Below are 24,451 nucleotides of genomic sequence, written 5' to 3' on the forward strand. Positions count from 1 at the left end.
ATCAGTGGCAGATTGAAAACATTAATTATTGGTTATGAGGTTGGTGTAAGGGTCAATGGCAGATTGAAAACATTGATTATTTATATAATTGAATTTTGTGGGGAGCCAGTCGACCTCAGAAGCCTACAATCACCTTGAAGGTATAATTGAATTTTTGTTTGTTACTCAAAAACCCATCTTTCCCTTTCCTCTTCTCTGAAATGAATTTTTAATTTGCAAAGCATTACATTTGAGCAAATCGTGATTCAATCAGGTACGGATGCTACCAGAGTGGCAACTGACATGGTCTCCCTCAATTCCACTGTAAAGCACGTTTTTCGTAACACTGCTACGTTTTCCGGAGTACATGTAACGTCAACACCTGTTGATCTCTCCTACTCTCAACTAAGTGTGGCCAGTGGCATCGTCAGCAACAAAACCCATCTCATGGTACGTTTCTCTGAGAAAATAAAGATGATTCAGTCATACTCCTTCTCTGTGGTGGCTTTAACCTTTTATTTCCTTCCCTCCTTGGGATGATATTGCAGATAAAGAAGTTCTATCAGTCGAGGAAGAGCCAAAGAACGACGACAGTAGTAGTGGTGGGGAATAAAATCCCTCTGTAAGGAAGTGGGGAGGGTTTGAGCAGTTCGACAAGCACCTTAACAGTGCCGGTGCCTCTGAAACTGAGTTTCAGGGTTCGATCGAGGGCATACGTCCTGGGAAAACTGGTCAAACCAAAGTTCCATAAGACGATCGAGTGCTCCGTGGTTCTTGATCCTAAGAAGCTCAACATCCCCATTTCTCTGAAGAATTCGTGCTAGGTAAAATCAGATTCATGGCTGGAGGCGGCGGCACTGGTGAATAGATTGAAGAAGAGGGAGAAGATGAAATTTTTTTAAATGTACTACTGTAAAATTGCGTATGTGACGTTGATGTATCAGTACAATGGAGTCACCGCAGGCACAACAATTATAATTCTAAATATTCGCTCAATTACCATTAATTTTCAATTCACTTCGTTCATAAAATGATCATTTTTTTCACACTATAAGTTATTCAAAAGGCAGAAGCAAGACAGTCATTCAAATGATTGACTGAATTCCATTTGAGCTCTCCGGATTTTTCACCTAGCTCATAGGATATCCGTGTGAAGCCCGCCTTGGAAAAGCCGGAAGCCGCTGCAATTCAGCGCTCCCAAACAGGGCACTGGCCGTTAACCTTAATGTACACTTATCTGTAATCGTCTGAGTGAATATATAGGGTAAAACAACAGAACTCTTTACCAAACACGTGAAGACTGAAGAGCAATTTAATTCCACTTGAGTACGTTTACGAGTTTCAACCACAAACCACACGAATCACATCGACAATGAACACATACAGACAACAGAGTAAGAAACAAAAAACAATACTAGGATTAGCTAAAACGTCAAACCAGAACCTCCCAACTTTTGATCTGTGATCCGATTGAACTCATCTACCATCTCAGGCGTCAGATAGTTCACCCAATCTCCGACCACGCCTCGCCGGAAGAACGTCCTATATTCCTCTCCCGACTCCATCTTCCCGTTCTTGTTCACATCCAAATTACTCAAAGTATCAAAACTGCACAACCTGAATATCTCCTCCACTGTTCCTTCCTCCTCTTCCTCCGGGGAGAATGGGTAACCCAAAAACTTGGCCAACCTTCTGATGTGAACAGCGGGTTGCTCCTTCATCTCTTCATACTTGAAGAAACATACCCTATCAGGCCTTTCTTGGCTTTCATTCCAATACCCCAAAACATGGTCCCAGAAAGGCCCATACAGGCTGACTCCCCTGCAAAATCTATGAAACGCCTCTTCCAGTGAAATGGGTTCTTGACCACTGGTTCTCAACTTGCTTGTGAAGTGCCAGAGTGAAATGAAGGTGTCTTTAGGATCCCTACAGAGGAAAACAACTTTGCACTTGGAATGCTTGACGGAATCCGGGAGCGATAAATAGGGGAGATGAGTGGAGAAGAGCCTTGGAGAGGTGAAGGTGGCAAGGTCAGGAACATGGTCATCAACGTAGAGCTTGATCTCTAAAAAGGGTACAAGCTCATGTGGGTTTGTCGTGAGCAGTGGGTGGTGAGAGAAAGAGTAACGCTTACGGTTCACAATGGCAAAGGCAATGGCTTTCAACCAAGTAGTACCTGATTTGGGATTGGTAACAAGGAGAAGGTCGGTGTCCTGGGCTTTGAAATGTCCTTGACAGTTGATCGCTCCCAGCAGTTTCCTGGCTGTGTACCAAAAGCCTTGGTATTGATACAGATGATTACAGATCCATCCTACACCTCTTGGTAGGGAGGGGAGTAAGTGCTTACCCTCTCCCTTCAGTTCCTCCACTTCTTCCTGCAAATATTTAAGATGAGGAGGAGGAGGAGGAGGAGGAGGAGCTTGGGTCGCCGTCGTCTGCATAGAGCCTTGTTTCCTGCTTCTTGCCTTAGAGCTAGATGAGATGAGAAAATGAGAAAGAAGTTTAGGGAACTTGAGACTTGGGAGGAGAAGCCCTGTAGAGACGGCTTTAAATAATGGAACGGGTCACTCTCGTGGATCCAATTCCATTGATAAGTCTCCCTTTTCCTCTTTAAAAACCCGCATGTAAATTGATGAGGGCGGATTTGGCCCTCCAATAACATTATGACACATGGCACCTCATGACAAATAGGTGCATTCCGGCACTTCACAGGCAGCTTGGCACCTCACAGGCAGCTCGCCACCTCACAGGCAGCTTGCCACCAAGCAGCTCGGCACCTCACAGGCAGCTCGCCACCAAGCAGCCCGGCACTTCATAGGCAGCTCGCCACCATGCAGCCTGGCACCTTACGAGCAGCTCGCTTCCCAGTCAGACCGCCGCGTGGTAATTCCAATGATCTCACCATCGTACCCCGAGTCTTACGGAATCGTACCTTGTAACGGTTATATTAGCTCACCCACTCCCCGATTCAGGTGGAAATGGGCAACATTACCGGTTGATGGCGTTATCACCAACTAACACGAAAACAGATCCCATCACAGCGGGGATCCAGGAACTACTCCACCAAACCCGTGAGGACTCCAGTATATAAAGACCTCACCCCCCAGGGGCGAAGGTATGCGTAATCTTTGCTCTCTAGCTCTCTCACAATCTAATATCATCTTCAAGCTCGCAACTGAGTGCTAACTTAACCACCGAAGTGACCTCGCCGGGTAAGCCACTCCAGGTTCTCTGATTCATCTCTTGCAAATTCATCTAGCCCGTTGTTGGTGGTAGCCAGATCATCTCCTATAGGGAGCAGCCAGATTGTGCTACATCATTTGGCATCGTCTGTGAGAACTGCTACTAAAAGCCCTTGTCTCCATTCAAAAACTCTTAAGCTTAGAATCAAATCCATGGCTTCCTCCAGCAATGCCAGACAAAACAATGAGGTGAACGTCTCCGGGGGGCAACCTCAGTTCCCGTCTGTCTGCATAGGTCAGTTCACCATATCGCTTACTACGGCTAGGGTCCCAGCGCTAACGATGCACCAAGAGACTGCACAAGTGAATGCGCCACTCCCTCCTGTAGTCGACGCGACATTCACTGAATCCTTTGTGGTTCTGTGGGAACCACTACAAAAAACTAAGTTCTCATCCTCTAAAAGGTTAAATCCTCTTCTTCCAAAAAGCTAAGTCCTCACTTTTTAGAAACTAAAGCTCTCGCTTTATAGTTTCCATTTTTTATGAACTCAAAGACTATGCAGGAAGTTGATAGTTAACAGATTAAGCAGCTCTACCAACTTTACTTTCAATTCAGATAAAACCTTGTCAGTCCTCTTCACGAGGTCCTCTCTATAAAGATGAGCTCTTCGTGGCTTCCACGGGAATTGGTGGCCAACAGACTATATGAGCGCCCTTGCAGGTCGAGCCTTCAAAGGCTCCTGTGCGAACTGGCGACCTAAAGTTAGAAGTGTTGTCCCCGTTGGTCGAGCTCCTAGTAGCTTCTTGTAGGAGTGAGTGACTGGCATCACGAGGCTGATGCAATGCAATCATAGCTCTAAGGCGCCCACCTGGTAGCCTAGCACATGCGTCGACCTGACGCGAGCGCCGACCTGGCGGCCTGGCCCAGGCGCAAACTGACGAACTGATAAAAGACTTCCTCGTCACATAAGACACAGTCGCCTCTTCGGCATGGACAAAATCAAGGAGAGTGGACTACGAGTCGCTCCCAGAGCCTAAGGGCTAAAATATCACATAAGACCCAGTCGCCTCTTCGGCATGGGCAAAATCAAGGAGAGTGGACTACAAGTCGCTCCCAAAGCCCAAGGGCTAAAATATCACATAAGACCCAATCGCCTCTACGGCATGGACAAAATCAATGAGAGTGGACTACGAGTCGCTCACAAAGCCTAAGGGCTAAAATACCACATAAGACCCAATCGCCTCTTCGGCAATGATAAAATCAACGAGAGTGGACTATAAGTCGCTCCCAGAGCCTAAGGAATTGAATCAGTGCTTACGAGCTCATCGAATTCTAGGCCAAAAGGAGAAATCTACTCCCTTCGCCGAGTTACTTTCAGCTCGAGAGTGGGGGGCAAATGATGAGGGCAGATTTGTCCCTCCAATGACATTATGACACATGACACCTCATGACAACTAGGTGCAGCCCGACACCTCACAGGCAGCTCGCCACCAAGCAGCTCGGCACCTCATAGGCAGCTCGCCACCAAGCAGCCCGACACTTCACAAGCAGCCTGGCACTTCACAAGCAGCTCGCCACCATGCAGCCTGACACCTTACGGGCAGCTCGCTTCACAGTCAGACCGCCGTGTGGTAATTCCAAGGATCTCACCATCGTACCCCACGTCTTACGGGATCGCACCTTGTAATGGCTATATTAGCTCACCCACTCCCCGATTCAAGCGAAAATGGGCAACCTTACTAGTTGGTGGCGTTATCCCCAACTAACACAGAAACAGATCCCATCACAGCAGGGATCCAGGAACTACTCCACCAAACCCGTGAGGACCCCAGTATATAAAGACCTAACCCCCAGGGGCGAAGGTATGCGTAATCTCTGTTCTCTAGCTCTCTCACAATCGAATATCATCTTCAAGCTCGCAACTGAGTGCTACCTTAACCATCAAAGTGACCTGGTCGGGTAAACCACCCCGGGTTCTCTGATTCATCTCTTGCAGGTTCATCTAGGCCGTCGTTGCTGGTAGGCAGATCATCTCCTACAGGGAGCAGCCGGATTGCGCTTTATCATAAATGTTACATGATCTTTTGCCATTCTTCCGTGGAATCAACAATATATATCACCATTAATTGTTCATCTCTTTATTCTTTTCTTTCCTTTACAAATGAAAATTTGAGTTGTAACCATCAATCCAATTAGGAAAATGACGATTCAAATTCGAATTCAACTGAATAATCGTTTATTTTGAATTAAATTCGAATATGACCAATTAATGCAAATCTCCCGAAATTGTAAACTCACCATCACCATCACAGTTCAGCATTTGTCTTAAACTCACCTTAATTTCTCAAAACGTCTAGGGAACCCATGTCAGTGATTTTGTTTTCTAAAACTCACCATCCGTGAGATCACAGTTAGTAAGTATTTGTCACCGGTGCTGGGAACACCGTACCCTTTCTCATAAAAACGGTGCTTAGCATATGTGAGTTGTAAGCACCTATTTTTTGTTTGGAAGTAGTTCTGCTAAATAGGCTGTTTTATGGGAAAATCGCACTGGTTTTGTTTGGTATCAGTACTGTAGAATCGTTTTTAGCATTGATCATATTGTCTAACATCCAAGATGGTGCCACATCATTGCACTGCTTATAGCAATGAGCTGTTTTATGAGAAAACATCAAACACTTTCCTAATTTTCAAGGCGTGGTCTAAAGCAACGTTTTTATGAAAAAACAATACCAAATAAGATGTCGTGTTCTGAAGCACCACTTTTTCTTATGTGGCACCTACATAGCACCGTTTTCTCAGAAAAAGGCATCAATGCTAAACACCCACTTAGTGCTCATTGATGGAAATTGTCCACATCAACATAAATGCAGTGTTTTATGACCAAACTGCCCCTGAATGGCATGCCAGCCTTACTCTTATTGACCAAATATCTTTTCTTGATCTCAATTCTTGTTACATTTAAAATTAAAAGGAGAAAAGGGACAGTTGTGCTGTGCAAGTAGATGTGGAGTATCAGATGAGTTTGATTTGAATCAAAAGTGTTCTTTTTATTTGAAGTTCCCCTTTTTTACTTGCATATATAAAGTGGATAGAAAATTTTTTAGACTGAAATATGTGGGATATATTTTTGTTGCTTTTTATTAAAGTATTGTTTTATTTTCCACTTACAATAGAACAAAGGATAAAATAGTAATTTATCAACATCCATTGGTCTGTCTATATAACACCAACTTACTAAGATGGGGATCTCTGAACATTTTGAAAAGTTAATGATGAATTTAAGAGAAATGCTCACTAGGCATGGTGAGTTTTAAACAATTTCCCTTTTTTAACATCATAACCTTTATCAAAATAAATAAATGACCTATAATTTTATTAAAGAGGATCAGAGGATATGTTTTTTTTTTGCTCAAGCGGCTACACAGCGGAGTAGTCTATCGCGCAATCCCATGAGCCTTTTGTTCCCACACCCTACCAACATGACCGACACCATGCATCTCATACACGACAGATCTCACTTTTATGATGAATCTCAATTTTATAAAAAGATGCGTGGTGTCAAATTAAGTAAAAATAAATGCTTGTCGGCATGAGATCTCAACTCCCAACTATAGTGTAGGCGGGATCTATCCCAAGTTCCCCCTATAACCAGCATAATACCTTACCTACAGGCCAGTTGGTATCTTGGAGGATCAAAAGAATATTTGAGGTAATCTGTCATATATGTATTTTAATGGTGTTGTCATTCGAATTATTTGCATTCAATTTCAATTATGTCCAATCCAGAATACAAAATCAAATTTCCGGATAATGTTTAAGCCCCCATCGAGAAAACAGGAAGGTGAATTAAGGATCGATAAAATATGATTCATCACAATCATTTGATAAGATCTGATTGTTGTCTTTGCAAGGAGGGTCTTCGTTTGAAGAGACTAAATTCCTCTTCACCCTTGTAAGGAGGAGTGTCAATGAATCGATTTTGGGTTGGATCCATCGAAATTAAAATCAATTTAGACGGATTAAATGGACTAATAAGACATTGAATTGGACCACTTCAGTTCAAAGTATTTATTGGATTGGAATATTGGACCTGATCTTTCTGTGAACGGTCACTGATCTGGATCGTCAGACTATTTGACCCAAAAATCATTCAGGCAGCAGTTCCGTTTTGTCCTCCGAACCAGAACTTTGCTAAAATCATTGAGTTAATCAACAATCCACTAACCCAAGTGGTCTAATGGTCAACCCGTTAAACCTGGACAATAGTTTTGACTGTTTTTATTTTAGTTAATTTTTTAAACTAATCTTTATTTTTCTAAATTGCAAAAGATGATTCGGTCAAACTGCTGACCCAGAAACCAGTGGCTAAAGCAGGTTAGTTCCATGTCAGTTTTTAAAAGATTATTGGTTAGATGTGACAGTAAAGGGGCATTCTTTTTTTTGGATTTTGAGAGGGGGTTAATTGGGATTTTGGCTCTTTCTTCAGCTTTATGTGGGGACCGGGGAAAGTTTATTTTCCTGGGTATTCCTTACCCGTACCCAGGAAAGTTTACACATCTTCTATATGGATAAATAACTTTCCCACATAGGTGAAAGTTGATAACACTTAAATGAAATAAAAATGGCCCTTTTAATAATCTATAGTATTGCTATGTAAGGTGTCGACTACTCCATTGGCATCACAAAATATAGTGATGATATTGACATTTCTTGAAGCCCCAGAAAAAGTGCCTTCCATTCAGCTTCAGCTGGATCTTGTGTTTGCACTGCTCTACCTGCAATTGCAATCACCCTCTTATCATTGTAGAGAATAACATAAGCGCTCGCTCCTCAATGAGATTAATAACAGAAAGCGCCATCTGTATACAAGGTATAAGGGTCCTTCCTCCCAAATCTGTAAAAGTGGGGGATTCTCTAGTGAAACAATGTAGTTGTGGGTAGTTTTAACTACCCAGATTGGACCAGGACAAAGGCTTTCATGTATTTTTTTGTTTCTGATATCCCATATACATTTCAGCATAATGGCCGCTTTCCCCAAATAAAAACTTTTTTCACTCCTAGTAATTTGGGTAGGAAGTCCGTTTAACCACTTTTCGATGTGGTCATGAACGGAGGTGCTTTCATCGGTAGGGAGACAAAGATTCATCTGTAAACCACGCCAAACTGCCCTTGCAAAAGAACAATTAAAAAAGAAATGCAGTTCTGATTCCAGATCCTTTTGGCATAAAACACAAAGCCTATCTTCATCATTTAAAAAAAAAAAAAATTAGCTTGTCTTTTGTGGGTATTGCCTCCTAAAAAACTTTCCAAATGAACATTTGGAACTTGAAAGGGATTGTCAAGACTCATATGTTGTTGCAATTAATTGAATAAGAAGAAGACAAGGAATAGTTCCTTGTGAAACACTGATATATGGACTTAACAGAATCTTTATGAGATCGAGAGTGCTTCCACAACACTTGGTCTGCTGTTATATGAGAAGCAATATGTATTTTCAACGCTTCTCTCACCACCTCAGCATCTAACACTTGGTCTAAAGCTTGCCTATTCCATTCTCTACTTGAGCAAATTAAATCCTTAAGTTTGATATTCCCATGTTCTTTTGGTTTTGGGTGTTTGATTCAGGACAAGGCATTTCAACTTTTATTTTTGGTTAGTAATTTTTTAGATGACAGACGATGCAGTTTCCCGGTTTACAATAGGCTCAGTCTGAAAAATAGTGCTTGGGTTGATCAATACAGATATTTTTGGTCAATCAAATGACTACAATTTTTACAACTTTACCGGCCCGGAAGTCCTCTGTCAGAAACTTTTTTTTTTTTTTTACAGAATTAGTAAATTACTCTCCATTAATTGCAGCAGAGACCTTTTAGATCAAATGGCCACATGAAGCAATAAAAAATTTAGGAGACGCTCCGAGACGGGCTATCCTCCATTATGGCCACGTGAAGCAATAAAATATAAGAAGAGAAAAAGGAGCAAAATTATTGAAGTGAGAAAGGTGCCAAAATCTTTGCAATTATTAGACAATTCAATTTAATATTTGGATTTGGCAGTACCAATGGACAACCAAATCACTTTGTTTAATTACTTCTTTATTCTCATTTAAATTTGATGTAAATAAATTGGTCAATAATATTAAAATAATCAAATTGTGTTAGTTGTAAAACATCTTTTTCGGATGCATGGGGAAGAGGGAGATGATTAGCACGTGCTTCCATCATTTTTATCACATATAATATATGTATATATATTAAACTTAATAAAATGATTAAGTAATTTACTAATTAAGAATTAAATTAACAAGAAAAATATTAAATAATTTAATTTATTCAAATAAAAATTTGATCAAGCAATTAATATTGACTAATTCAATAAGAAAATAATTGAGCAATTAATAAAATGTTTAAAATTTAAAAAATTGGCAAATGGAAAATGATTAAATAGCAGAAGTCAAATCCAATACTCCATGCATATGCATCCCACGTGTAATACATTCTTTAAATGATTAAATAGTATTTATTATTTGTATCTATTAACAGTATATATGGACACGTGTTTGTAATTTTTATTTCCAGTGTTTCAAAAATGTTTTAATAATTAACAGTAATTACCAATAACGGTAATTAACAGTGATATTTATTGACAAAATTTATCAAAATTTATAAGGACACGTGTATGTATGTATCTACGACATTACCTCCCCGTACTTAGTACGGGGTCATTCACTAGTTAAAAAATAAAGGAAGAGGATTAGCATTAAATTACAATCACAGTAATTTGTAGGGATGCAAATTGATCGGATTGGATTCGATTTTATTTGATTCGAATCTGATCTGGCACTGTTTATGTTGGACCTGATCCAATCCGAAGATTCAATCGGATCTGATAGGATTTAATTTGAATTCGAATCCTTGGATCTGATCTGATCAGACTTGTTTTCTTTAAAAATTAATAAATTATTAAAAAATAAATATATTAATTTAAATAAAGTAAAATATAAAATATAAATATTTTTGTAATTATTTTTATCATATATACATGTTTTTTATAAAATAAATAAATAATATGATAAATTTATAAAAATATATTTATAGACAAATAAATAACATATATATGTATTATATATAGTTACATTTATAAATATATAATGTATATCGGATCGGATATGGGGTGATTTGAATCAAATCCGAACAGGGGTGATCCGAATTCGACCAAATATGAATAGATTGGATCATGATCTAATCCATTTGCACCCCTAGTAATTTGGGGCCTTGGGGGTAGTGACAGAGATAGGTGATGAGGGGTAATTTGGCCCGACCTATCAACACCCAAACACATGGAAGCGATATGCTGATAGAATGACAACTTGGCGTTCCCTGCCACCTCAGTGAGCCAGGTCAGCTTACGTACCTTGAGCACCTTGGCCATGACGGAGGTCCAAGCAGCTCGTGATGGCCTAACCTACTGAGGTGATACGTAGCCACTTCTAGAAGTTAGCCAGCTATCTCCAACCTCTTTGGGATCACGCCACACATCCGCAAGCCTTATCCTTATCCCACCCAAATCAAACGGACTCGATAAGCCTTATCAGCTCACACGAAATCTATATCCAAGTGCGGAACAAATTCCTAGTAGCACGGGTTCGGGATCTCAGAGGTGTTTCATAAGACCTACGGTAGCTCACCTATATAAGGGTACTAACCCCAACATCATAAGGTACATGCAATTATTTGTTCACTAGCCTTCTAGCATACAAGCTTTCAACTCGCATAACAATTACTAACTTAAACATCGGAGAACCCACACCGAATAAGTCACTTCGGGTCCTCTAAGCTCTCTTTCCTTGTAGTTCTACCAGACAACTAAGTGAACCAACGTCCGATCTACCCTCTAGCTAGGAGCATTCAAATCGTGCACCATTAATAGGTATCCTAAACTATCAATTATAACACTTGAATACCCTGAACTCTCAAAAATAAACACTTGGGCCCATCTGTTAGTATTCCATCAGTTAAACATTACATAATGTCAAAAATACTCTTATCGTGTATTTTTTTAGATCATTTTACAGAGTAAAATCATCACCAGAGAATGATGTCGTCGAAAAATGTTGGCTATCCATGTAAGAACGTCATCATGGGGAGGTGTTTAATTACCTAAGAATGATCTCAATAATACATGAGAAGAGTATTTTTGGAATCATGTAATATTTAATTGGCAAAATACTAAAAGATGGACCCAATTAATTGTCTATTTTTGAGATTTCAGAATACCCAAGTGTTATAATTAAAAGTTCAGATACCTATCTGTCACTACCCCCAAAATATAGGGTACCTACCTATCAAAATTGCTTTTCTGAAACCATAAAAAAGTAGAATTATTTTCTTTTTTTTTTTTTTTGCAAGTAAGAATATTTTAGTCAATTGGTTTAAAATAATAATCAATCCGCTAACCACCTCTGGATTATTACGCAAAATGTTTCTTTTTCCTTTTGGCAATATCTATTATGCCAAAATTAATTATCTATTTTTTTGCTAACCCTTCGTTCTCACAACTGTTTCCCTCGGTAGTGTCTAGACTATTCTTTATAAATATGTGGGAAAGGCTTCTCTGTTAGGCTGTTTAAGTGCTTCTTATACATTACACATTATCATTGATGTCGAGCAAAAGAGTAATTTTAATCCATATTTTTTTTAATAAAAGAAAGACAAACAAGGAACCGAGTGAGATAAGGTGACACGCTAAGATTTTAGTACCAAAAATAGTGTAGGGAGAATGGAGACTTAGGCCAAATTTTCTGTAGTACAGTTATGAGATGTATTCTACTATTTTTCATCTAAAATCCACCCAAAAAATTCAGTTTAAGTTTACATTAACGTTTAGGTTAAAAAATATGAATTCTGATGTAACCGTTTTTGGTTACGTATCATTTTTTGTGATGTATAAATTTTTTGGCCAAGTACCTCGTTGTTTGACCCGGTGGTGACGTGCCTTGATGATGAGCTACTTGGTGGCGAACTCCCTGGGAGAGAACTGCTTGGTGACGAATAGCTTGGTAGCGAATTGCCCGGTGGCGAGCTCCCTGGTGGAGAGCTACTAGGTGACGAACTGCCGGGTGGCGAACTGCCTGGTGGCGAACTCCCTGGTGGCGAACTGCCTGGGGGCGAACTCCCTGGGGGCGAACTGCCTGGTGGCGGACTGCCTGGTGGCGAACTGCCTGATGGCGAACTGCCTGGTGGCGAACTGCCTGGTGGCGAACTCCCTGGTGGCGAACTGCCTGGTGGCGAGCTGCCTGGTGGCGAACTGCCCGGTGGCGAACTGCCTGATGGCGAACTGCCTAATGGCGAACTGCCTGGTGGCGAGCTGCCTGGTGGCGAACTGCCTGGTGGCGAACTACCTGATGGCGAACTGCCTGGTGGTGAACTCCCTGGTGGCGAACTGCCTGGGGGCGAACTGCCTGGTGGCGAACTCCCTGGTGCAGAGCAACCCGATTACCCTCTACGTGAGGTGATTTCCTCTCCTTTGTAGGCGGCGGGAGCTGAAGGACCTGCGAGAACTAAATCAGAGGACCCGGGGGTATTTTCCCGGCGGGGACTCTCCGATGCCTAAGTTAGCATTCTAATTACAGAGAGCTTGGAGAGAAATGAGAGAGCTAGAGAGCAGGGGTTACCATCCTTTTTTCTCTCATCTTGGCTTTGGGGGTCGGAGTCCTTATATAGTGGTGCCCTCGCGGGTTAGGTGGGTGAAAAGCCTTCAAACGGTAAGACGTCATATCCCGTCAAAACCGGGGTACGGTGATGAACTCCTCGAGGTTGTCAGGCTGGCGCTTGTGTCAGGCGGCCAGGTCGGCGCCTGGGCCAGGTTGTCAGGACGGCGCCTGTGTCAGTCGGCGGGTCGGTGTCCGGGCCAGGTTGCCAGGTCGGCGCCTGTGTCCGTCGGCGGGTCGGTGTCCGGGCCAGGTTGCCAGGTCGGCGCCTGTGTCCGTCGGCGGGTCGGTGTCCGGGCCAGGTTGCCAGGTCGGTGCTGGTGTCCGTCGGCGGGTCAGTGTCCGAGCCAGGTTGCCAGGTCGGTGCCTGTGTCCGGGACAGGTTGCCACGTCGGCGCCTATGTCTGGGCCAGGTTGCCAGGTCGGCGCCTGTGTCTGTCGTCAGGTCAATGTCCGGGCCAGCCAGACCGGTGCCTTGGGAGGGGGACACCAACTTGGTAAGTTGTTGCCTGGGTGTTTGCCTAGTTGTCGCGAGGTGCCACGTGTCGCAATTTCACTGGAGGGCCAAATCTGCCCTCATCAATTGCCCCCCACTCCCGAGCTGAGAGTAACTCAGCGAAGGGAGTAGATTTCTTTTGGCCCGTAAGTCGACGAGCTAGTAAGTTTTGATCCAATTCCTTAGGCTTTGAGAGCTGCCTGTATGTGGCGAGCTGCCAGTAAGATGAGGGGGTCTCCGCCAGTTCAGTAGTGTAGCCCTTAAGCTTTGGGGCAACTTATAGTTCACTTTTGCTGATTTTGTTCCTGCTGAGGAAGCGACTGGATATTTAGCAATAGTGTGGCCCGCAGGCTTTGGGAGTGACTCGTAGTCTACTCTTCTTTGACTTTTGCTCGTGTCGGAGAGGCGACCGGGCCTTAAGTAGTAACGTGGCCCGTAGGCTTTTAGGATTGACTCGTAGTCTACTCTTTTTTGACTTTCCCGTGCCGGAGAGGCGACCGGGTCTTAAGCAGTAATGTGGCCCGTAGGCTTTTGGGAGTGACTCGTAGTCTACTCTTTTTTGACTTTTTCCCGTGCTAGAGAGGCGACCGGGTCTTAAACAGTAATGTGGCCCGTAGGCTTTTGGGAGTGACTCGTAGTCTACTCTTTTTTGACTTTTGCCCGTGCCGGAGAGGCGACCCGGTCTTAAGCAGTAATGTGGCCCGTAGGCTTTTGGGAGTGACTCGTAGTTTACTCTTTTTTGACTCTTGCCCGTGCCGGAGAGGCGACCGGGTCTTAAGCAGTAATGTGGCCCGTAGGCTTTTGGGAGTGACTCGTAGTCTACTCTTTTTTGACTTTGCCCGTGCCGGAGAGGCGACTGGGTCTTAAGTAGTAATGTGGCCTGTAGGCTTTGCTTGTGAGGTGTCAAGCTATGATTGTGCTGCATCAGCTTCGTAATGCCGGTCACCCACTCCTACAAGAAGCTACTAGGAGCTCGACCTTCGGGGGCAGCACTACTAACTTTAGGTCGCCAGCTCACACGGGAGCCTTGGAAGGCTCGACCGGTAAGGGCGCCTATGTTGTCTATTGGCCGTCAACTCCCGCGGAAGCCACGAAGAGCTCATCTTTGTAGGGGGGACCTTGCGGAGAGGACTGATGAGGCATTATCTGAATTGAAAGTAAGGTTGGTAGAGCTACTTAGTCTGTTAGCTCCCTGCATAGTTTTTGAGTTCATAAGAAATGTAAACTATAAAGTGATAGCTTCAAAAAGGTGAGGACTTGGCTTTGGTAAGATGAGAACTTAGCTTTTGTAGGATGAGAACTTAGCTTTTCGTAGCGTGTTCCCACAGATGGCGCCAATTGATGTAACCGTTTTTGGTCACGTACCATTTTTTGTGATGTATAAATATTTTGGCCAAGTACCTTGTTGTTTGACCCGGTGGTGACGTGCCTTGGTGATGAGCTACTTGGTGGCGAACTCCCTGGGGGAGAACTGCTTGGTGGTGAATTGCCCGGTGGCGAGCTCCCTGGTGGAGAGCTACTTGGTGACGAACTGCCGGGTGGTGAACTGCCTAGTGGCGAACTGTCTAGTGGTGCTCCCTAGTGGCGAACTGCCTGGGGGCGAACTGCCTGGTGACGAACTCCCTGGTGGCGAACTCCCTGGTGGTGAACTGCCTGGGGGCGAACTGCCTGGTGGCGAACTCCCTGGTGGCGAACTGCCTGGGGGCGAACTGCCTGGTGGCGAGCTGCCTGGAGGTGAACTGTATGATGGCGAACTGCCTGGTGGCGAACTCCCTGGTGACGAACTGCCTGGTGGCGAGCTGCCTGACGGCGAACTGCCTGGTGGCGAACTGCCTGGTGGCGAACTGCCTGATGGCGAACTGCCTGGTGGCGAACTCCCTGGTGGCGAACTGCCTGGTGGCGAGCTGCCTGGTGGCGAACTCCCTGGTGGCGAACTGCCTGGTGGCGAACTGCCTGGAGGCGAACTGCCTGATGGCGAACTGCCTGGTGGCGAGTTGCCTGGTGCCGAACTGCCTGGTGGCGAATTGCCTGTTGGCGAGCTGCTTGGTGGCGAACTGCCTGATGGCGAACTACCTGGTGGCGAACTGCCTGGTGGCGAACTCCCTGGTGGCGAACTACCTAGGGGTGAACTGCCTGGTGGCGAACTCCCTGGTGCAGCGCAACCCGATTACCCTCCGCGTGAGGTGATGTCCTCTCCTTTGTAGGACCCGGGGGTATTTTCCCGGCGGGGACTCTCCGATGCCTAAGTTAGCATTCTGATTACAAAGAGCTTGGAGAGAAATGAGAGAGCTAGAGAGCAGGGGTTACCATCCTTTTTTCTCTCATCTTGGCTTTGGGGGTTGGAGTCCTTATATAGTGGTGCCCTTGTGGGTTAGGTGGGTGAAAAGCCTTCAAACGGTAAGACGTCATATCCCGTCAGAACCGGGGTACGGTGATGAACTCCTCGAGGTTGTCAGGCTGTCGCTTGTGTCAGGCGGCCAGGTCGGCGCCTGGGCCAGGTTGTCAGGTCGGCGCCTGTGTCAATCGGCGGGTCGGTGTCCGGGCCAGGTTGCCAGGTTGGCGCCTGTGTCCGTCGGCGGGTTGGTGTCCGGGCCAGGTTGCCAGGTCGGCGCCTGTGTCCGTCGGCGGGTCGGTGTCCGTGCCAAGTTGCCAGGTCGGTGCCGGTGTCCGTCGGCGGGTCGGTGTCCAGGCCAGGTTGCCAGGTCGGCGCCTGTGTCCGTCAGCGGGTCGGTGTCCGGGCCAGGTTGCCAGGTCGGCGCCGGTGTCCGTCGACGGGTCGGTGTCCTGGCCAGGTTGCCAGGTCAGCGCCTGTGTCCGTCGGCAGGTCGGTGTCCGGGCCAGGTTGCCAGGTCGGCGCCTGTGTCCGGGCCAGGTTGTCAAGTCGGCGCCTGTGTCCGTCGGCGGGTCGGTGTCCGGGCCAGGTTGCCAGGTCGGCGCCTGTGTCCATCGACGGGTCGGTATCCATGCCAGCCAGACCGGTGCCTCGGGGGGGACACCAACTTGGTAAGTTGTTGCATGGGTGTTTGCCTAGTTGTCACGAGGTGCCACGTGTCGCAATTTCACTGGAGGGCCAAATCTGCCCTCATCAAATTCCATTTAACTTCAGGCTGGGTTAAGATTAGGCATTGTCCAATCCAACCCTACAACATAAAGTAAAATCAGTCCAATTCAACCCCAACCTGAAAATCCAATTCAAACCAATTGTATTGACATAGAAAAAAAATAATGGATTATGTTAAAGTTGGAATGGGATTTTAAGAAATTAAGGTCATGTTTGGTTCAATTCCCATTCTTTCTCATTCTTACCCAAGATGAAATTTTAAAATAGAAAAGAATGGGAAAAAATAGGCAGAATGAGAAAAAATTGCTATGAACCAAACACTTTTTTCCTAAAAATGAATTATTTTCAAACTAACAAGTGTCATATGGTACTCATATTCATTCTTCAAAAAAAAAAAAAAAATTGTGCCTGTATTTACAAACCGCCAACTTAGGTTTCCAATAGTCAATGTTTACCAATTGGTATAGATGTTTTGTAAAAGTACTTTTTATTTCTTTTATAAAAGTACTTTCGTAAAAGTGCTTTCATAAAATTGTTTTTATAAAAGTACTTCCATAAAAATACTTCCATAAAAGTGTTTTCATGTAAAAGTACTTTTATAAAAGTGCTTTCATGTAAAGTAATTTTATAAAAGTACTTTCGTAAAAGTACTTTTATAAAAGTGTTTTCATAAAAGCACTTTTGTAAAAGTGCTTTCGCAAAAGTAAGCATATATGACAACAATTTTATAGGTAAGAGTTTCCTCAGAATGAAATGAGCAAGATGGGGCATGATTATTTTTCATGTTGCAGGCTAGTCAATTTTTGTGCTATGGGGCTGATTTTTCATTCTAAAAAGAATGTGCCCATTGGCAAGAATTTTGTAACCAAACACTCTAATATTATTCATTCTTGCCTAGAATGAGCAAGAATTAAGAGAATAAGGCCCAGAATAGTGAACTAAACATAACCTAAATTGTGTCATGATTGAGATAAATAAGTATCAATGTGACTCCGCCCACACAATAACATCTTTTCCAAAAAGTTAGGCGAGTATTAGCCCAACCTGGTTGAGGGTATAAGGGATGGGCTACCCTAGTCATTTGGAGGGGCCAAAGACCCCCCACCCAATAACATGTACAGGGGTGCCAATCGTATTTGAAAGTCTATTTTTGAATTCAAAATTCAACATAATCGATTCAAATCTAGATATACTATTCATACCGTTTAACTAATAAAATTGAATTTCTTTGGATATGACCTGATTTGATAAATGTTCAAATTTGATTGATTATATATATATATATATATATATATATATATATATATATAGGGGTGGAGTCAAGTATATTGGTCGGGAGTCCTTGGCCCCCCAATCTTTTTGTTAAAACCACTATTAAAAAACATAATATTAAAGTGGATCCTAAATAATTACTTAAATAATTAATCAAATTCGAATTCAAATATTATTTGATTTGATTCAAATTCAAACCATTTACACCCCTAAGTATGCAAGTAGGAACTTAATGTACAAGCTAGTTGAATACAAAAACCTAGATTTGTGTAGGCAAGATTGATCCGGTGGACCCATATTGTACATAAAACAGGTGAGTAGACAAACCTGGATAGGACTTGCTGAAGTCTTGTCTAAACATGTCCTGATATTGCCAGTTCAACCCGAGCCCAACTTGAACCCAACCAGAAATTTTAGGGTTGGGTTGTGGTTAATTAGGGTTTGGGTTCAACAAGTCAAGTTAGGTTAAGGTTGACCTCAACTAGACCTAACTCAGCCTGACTTACACCCCCGGTGTACGTAAGGGCGTAAATAAAGAGTAAAAATATAAGTTTGCATTATACAGATAATCAAATTTAGTTTTATGACCTACATGGAACCCAAGGCAGTATCTTCTCCATAGGCTCCATTTGACAAGAGTATAAATACAAAAATGTTCAGTGCAAATACATGTTTGGTTCATAAAAACGCAAAGTTAATTGGTTTAGTTTTGCAATGATAAATTCATGCTCTTGCCAAATGATTCTTATTTGTGATGGATATGAAATGAATTCCAAGACTAAAATCCACTTTTTTTACATTAACCACTTTTAAATGCAAATTTTTCTCTCATTTTGAATACAAATATGTCTTGGAATCTGTGTTTGCTGCTATTTTCAATATGCAAATGCATTCTTCCCAAATGAAGCCATATATAATAGTGCAAGGGCACATGGTATGCATGAGTACAAGTAAATGATAAAAATATAAGTTAATATCATGTAATCAAATTTAACTTTAATTTATGATGTGCACTAAATCCACATAGATAGAGATAAAGATAAAAATAGATATAGATAAATGCATTGGAATTCATGAAAGCATAAAAAGCATCTAACCGATAGCCCTTAAAATGGGTACTGCAACCCGAATATGACAAGAAATCAAGAACATGGCAGAACTTATTAGTTATTAGGTTTGGCTCACATCCGGGCTTCATGTGCATTTCAACAGTGACTCGACCCAAACTAACAACAGTCTAACACTGCCAACCAAACACCCACTTCACTGAAAGAAGTGAGTACGTACATCCCTTGTTAATGGGTAACTGGCTGCAGGCCTTGAGTGGAGAGCCATACCAAGCTGATCAGACGAACCACTAGAGTGCCCAGATCAATAATATAGCAGCAGTGGCCGAGTGGTCCTCCACGACCACAACTATCTAATTCCAAGTGAATCATTGGATGGAGTCTGGCCTGGTGTCCCCGAATCAACAAGCTAAGACAGATTTATTCCTTTCTACGAATTGAAGTTAGTGGTTTAAAAATACTGTTGTTCCAATTTCCAAGCAAAGCAACTTTAATTATTGGTGGGTCTTCATATCCCACCATAAAAAAAAAGACTCTCAACAACTTTAATTATTCTGATTTCTGACTACAACACCAAAAGGGCTTTCAGCAGTTCCATCATTAGTGGACAGACCAAGCACATGGCCAACTTCAGCGCTCCATTTGTTTCTCTGTCTACAAGGTTACTTTTTTCGGCTTCAACTTTTAATTAATTTATTCTCTTGTTTAAGAATGCGTCCAAGTGGTGTGAACCAACGACTATCAATCAACTTCTGCAGCAATTTCAAATTCCATAGCTCATGTTAAAATTATCAAAGTCTGACACCAATTGATGAAGTTATTGCACCTAAATAGATAAAAATCCCTATTCAGTGCAAATATGCATTTTAGTTCAGTTTTATTAGTGTTTGATAAGAATCAAATTGTGTATAGACAATAATAGAAAATAAATTTTTTAAAACATGTTTATACCCAAAAAGGTAATTTTGTTTATAAACATTTGCATTAAAAGTGATCAATGTTAATGTTAAAAAGGTATATTTTAATCTATTACAATTAAAAATTGTTAGGCAAAAAAGTAAATTTATCAATGCAAAACTAAACCAACTTTGCATTTCTATGTATCAGAATGCACTTTTCATATTTGTATTTGCACTCTGCATATTTCTCATGTTTATCAATGATTTCTAAAATTTCACAGAAAAAGAGACTATGAGTCAGATTGGACTGTTAATAGTGAATTTAGTATTTACCATCAAGGTTTTTGAACCGCTGTTGACTCAGACGGTCGGACCATTCGGCCTGGGAGCCATCCAGGCAACCAGTTCCATTTCACTCTAACCCGGTTTTGGTCAAAAGCCGTTGAAAAGTCAACAACTTGTTGACCCAAACAGGCGAACCATTGACCCATTGATCGATTCAACGGTTTTGACCGCTTTTTATTTTTAAATTTATTTATTAGAACGGGTCATCTGTTCGAACTAAACGATCGGGCCATCGACCCAAAAAACCAGTGGCCAAAACAGTTCCATTTCTGGGTCATTTTTCAAAACTTTGCTTACCACCACAACTTTCTTAAGGCTTTGACATGATGCTAGCTAGTAGTAACATCTATCTGTAATAGGCTATAATAATTTCAGCCTGGTAGTATGTACGTAGGGGTGAGCATTGTTTGCTTAAAACCGAAAAACTGAACCCAAAAATTTTGATTTTGGTTAGATTGTTCCAGTTTTTGGTTTCTTTGATTCAATTAATTCGATTTTACAAAAGTTTGGTTTTGGTTTTTAGGTTTGGCAATTTGATTAATTGAAAAGACCAAATAAATCAAAAATTATTATTTATACATATATATATGTGTATGCATTAATATACATACATATATTAACTGAATAATCCAATTAATTGCTCACCCTAATTACTAGAGTATTAAACAAAAGCAATGCAGCCTATCCAAGTTCAAATTGGCTGCCCATGAGCATGCCTCACAAGCTCCGCACAACCCATTCCTTCTGTGAATTGGGAATATCTCGAGAGTGTTATTGATGTATTTTTATGATTTAGTAAATTATTTATAATATGTATATCTATGCATATCTTAATTTTTCTGTGATACATATGCACATCCAAGATATATCTTGATACATCTCTTTAAATTATCTTTTCGATACATTTAAGGTTTTCAATACTTTGAACCTTGAGCCGTACTGATATTCATTCATTTATTTGAGAGCACACGTGTAATGGGACACCTGTTACAACTTACAAACTAAATGAAAGTGCAGAAAGAAATTCAGGAAAAAAAACTGTAGGAAATTGTACTCCATCAATGTTCTACTTTAATTCATACCAATGGAGGATCGATTTGATTTCTCTCCACAACCTCGTTGCAGCACTGTAACTTGAACAGATATGACTTCTGAGAGCAAGTTTAAACTTGCCAACCGTGTCTCTACTCTATGTAATAGCCTCCCTTCCCTAAGAGGAACTTGAAGATCTCAATATTGTCTCATAATGAACACAAGGTAGCTCATCAAACCCAAAATAAATAAATAAATAATAGTATATTGCTGAAACGTCCCCTGAAGTTTCTCCCCATTGCTGAAAGCTCCCTAAGTTTGATAATTGCAATCATCTTCCCTTAACTTTTTGACATAGTTACAAGTAGATTCACTTTATTAAAATCCTTTAACAAGAGACACAGAAAATACCCATACAATTACTATTGAGGTTGGTTTCTACAGTAAAAACAATACAAACTTTATGAACAATAAAAACAAAAAAGAGTTTAAATTTGCAATTTTACCTTTGAGTGATTGATATGAAAGGCAAATTTTGAAAATAAATCAATTTTGGAAAAGAGATTGAAAGGGCTTGGGGTAACGATTGATATGAAAAGAAAATTAGGAAAATAGTGATTCTGGTCAAAGTCATGGGTATTTTGAACATTTTTTAGGCTGATTCTGATCAAAGTCAAACTAAAGGGGTCTAGTTTCATTGCAATTGTGTCAAAAAGTTTAAAGGAGATGATTATAATTAGCAAACTTCAACGGAGGTTTTAGCAATTTAACCAAAAAATAAAGGCAAAAGCTATTATTATATCAAAAACTGATGCATCAAGACTACTATAACAAATTCAAAAAAATAAGAAAAAACACAGTATTGAAGAGAGACCAAAGAAATGATAGGATTACTTTTATGGCCTTTTTAGAATTCAACCCACCTCAGAATTCATTTATTAATTCCCCAAATGTATTCCTCACCCCCTATAAACAGAATCCCACCCCCACCCCCCTTTACACTAACTTAAACTACACAATCACATTATGAATTTTGGGGTGGGCTGAACTCAAATTACCTTTTATTTGTATGCTGCACCATCTACGAGATGCACCCCACGTGCACATCTGCATTGGAAACATCTCCTGTATTTGTCAATGGGAGATGTTCCTAATGCACAATTGGAGAGTCCGGATCTGCTTTTCGTAGAGCGCTCCTCACACTAGGGTTGTTCACAATTTTTTTTCAAACCGAGCCAACTTGACCCAAGATGGTTGGTTTTAAGAAATAATCGGTTAGTTTTGGTTTAATAAACAATAAAAATTGATGGATGGGTTTGATTTGCAAGTTATGTATATATAAACCTGCAACTGAACCAAACCAAACTGATACCCATGCTTTAATGAGAACCTACGATGCTCTGACATTCTTATTTCTGAGTTCTAACCCTTCTAGATATTCAAGGCTATTTCATCAAATGTATCATTAAAATAGTTTTAGTAGTGTCAGTTTTCTGACAAAGTGGAGGAAATCTTCAAGGAGCTTGTCGACCCAATCAGGTCGTTGGCGGAGTGAGTCCTGAGTGCGAGGGAGCTGGAGGCGATCGTCGTGGACGCTCTGGAGGCGATTCAAGCCGTGGGAGAGGGGTGGGGATTGGATGATACTCAGGTTCTGAGCTCATTGATGGCGTCCTTGAGCTGGGAGATGAGGGGGTGGTGTGATCTATAGGGGAAACTGGTGGATCTGATGTGGTAGGATTTCTCCCGTGGTGATGGTCAGCTAGGATTGGGAGCTGAGAAGGAAAGAGTACGATGCAATCTGCTAACCATATCTTTCTTCTTCTTCTTCTTCTTCTTCTTCTTAGTTGCATTTGTTTGGCCCATCAGGGAGTTTATAAAGGGAGAGGGGAGAGAGAGTGAGGAGAGACGAGATGATGAATAGGCGGCACTGCGGATCTGATTTTACCGGATTGTTGATAAAGAAAATTAGATGACACTTGAAGGACATTTTTGTCTTTTTGCATGCCACTTAGCGGCTGGTTAACGTCGGGTACTAGATAGTCGCAAAATGAAAGTTCGGATACTAGATTGTCACGTTTTAAAGTTCAGGTACTAAATTGGCACTCGACCTAAAGTACATAGTACCTATCGGGAATTTTCCTTATTATTTAATGAGAAACCTCTCCCATAAACTAAAACTCAAAGTCCAAGATACAAAATATAAAGGTCTTGAAAAACAAAAGCAACAAATTAAATGACAAAAGACAAAAGTTAATGGGATACTACTATCAACTTGTTCAAACAAATTTTTAAAAGTAAAGCACGTTTAATATTTAAAAGTAAAACACTTGCGTGTAAAAGTAAAACAGGCTAACGTTTAAAAAGTTTGAAAGTTAAATGTAGTCTCTTAAGCTATGTTTGGTTTGAAGGAAAAGGTAGGCCAGGAAAGGAATGGAAAGATGGGAAAATCTATACAAGGTTTGTAAAAGTTTCCCTACTTTTTCCTTCCTTTCCCTATTTTTTCCTTGAAACCAAACACAGCCTTAGGTTAACTGATTGAAAGGGAAACAAATTTTTAAGTCAGTTTTCCTTTCTTTTCAATTGGTTTCAGTTGATCCATTGATTAACCTGAGAGTATCGATTCAGTTGGTGTAAATGAGTAAAACCAAACTAAATCAACCCATGAACAGCCCTACCTCACACCGAGTTACACATTGGGAACATCACCCATAAATAATATATTATTATTCGTGAGAAATGTTCCCAATACACAGTGGAATGTGGCTGTGAGGTCGGTGTGAAAAATGCTCAGTGAGGAACAGATCCCTATTCACGATTGGGATGTGGCTGTGGGGTGCCAATGCAAATTCACCATCTACACCATTTATTAGACAGGAATTCCTCCAAGCTCCACTAATAATAACAATATATAGGAAATTAAATTGCTTTATACTCCAAGTGGAAGTTGGTGCCAATGCAAATTCACCATTTACACCATTTATTAGACAGGGATTCCTCCAAGCTCCACTAATAATAACAATATATAGTACTCCAAGTGGAAGTTATATATTCACGTTTGGGTTTTGAGAAATTCTAAATCAATTGGATTCACAAACAATATCTTTTTACCTAAAAATGATATATATTATTGGTCATTATTTACCTTTACATTTAACAAATTTTCATTTAAGCTTTAACCTTCTTTTCATTTCAGACATTTATTTATTTATTATACTTTTAAGTTCTTAATAAGAGAGTTAAGAGTCTATAGTTCTTTTTTTCTTTTTTTACAAAAACTTCGAAAATTATGATCAATCATATCTATATTGAGCGTAGGAAATCAAAAATTCCAACTACATGAAATTTCTATTTATCATCAATAGTAAATAAATATAAAACCGAAAGTACTAAAAATGTGAAGGAAGA

General features: G+C 41.3%; 1 protein-coding gene across 1 annotated transcript; it reads right to left on the reverse strand.

Moving 5' to 3' along the window:
- Positions 1-1,275: 1,275 nt before the first annotated feature.
- Positions 1,276-2,536, reverse strand: LOC104599881 (cytosolic sulfotransferase 5-like). The gene has a single exon (XM_010262629.3). It carries the CDS (start codon positions 2,418-2,420, stop codon positions 1,404-1,406), a length of 1,017 nt encoding a protein of 338 aa, XP_010260931.1. The 5' UTR covers positions 2,421-2,536; the 3' UTR covers positions 1,276-1,403.
- Positions 2,537-24,451: the final 21,915 nt, after the last annotated feature.

This window comes from Nelumbo nucifera, chromosome 3 (assembly GCF_055504915.1).
Source record: "Nelumbo nucifera cultivar China Antique chromosome 3, China Antique-T2T, whole genome shotgun sequence".
Classification (NCBI taxonomy): Eukaryota; Viridiplantae; Streptophyta; class Magnoliopsida; order Proteales; family Nelumbonaceae; genus Nelumbo; species Nelumbo nucifera.

What these genes read in the sequence shown, in the direction of transcription:
- LOC104599881 (XM_010262629.3), bottom strand. Translation starts at nt 2,420, where the DNA reads ATGCAGACGACGGCGACCCAAGCTCCTCCTCCTCCTCCTCCTCCTCCT.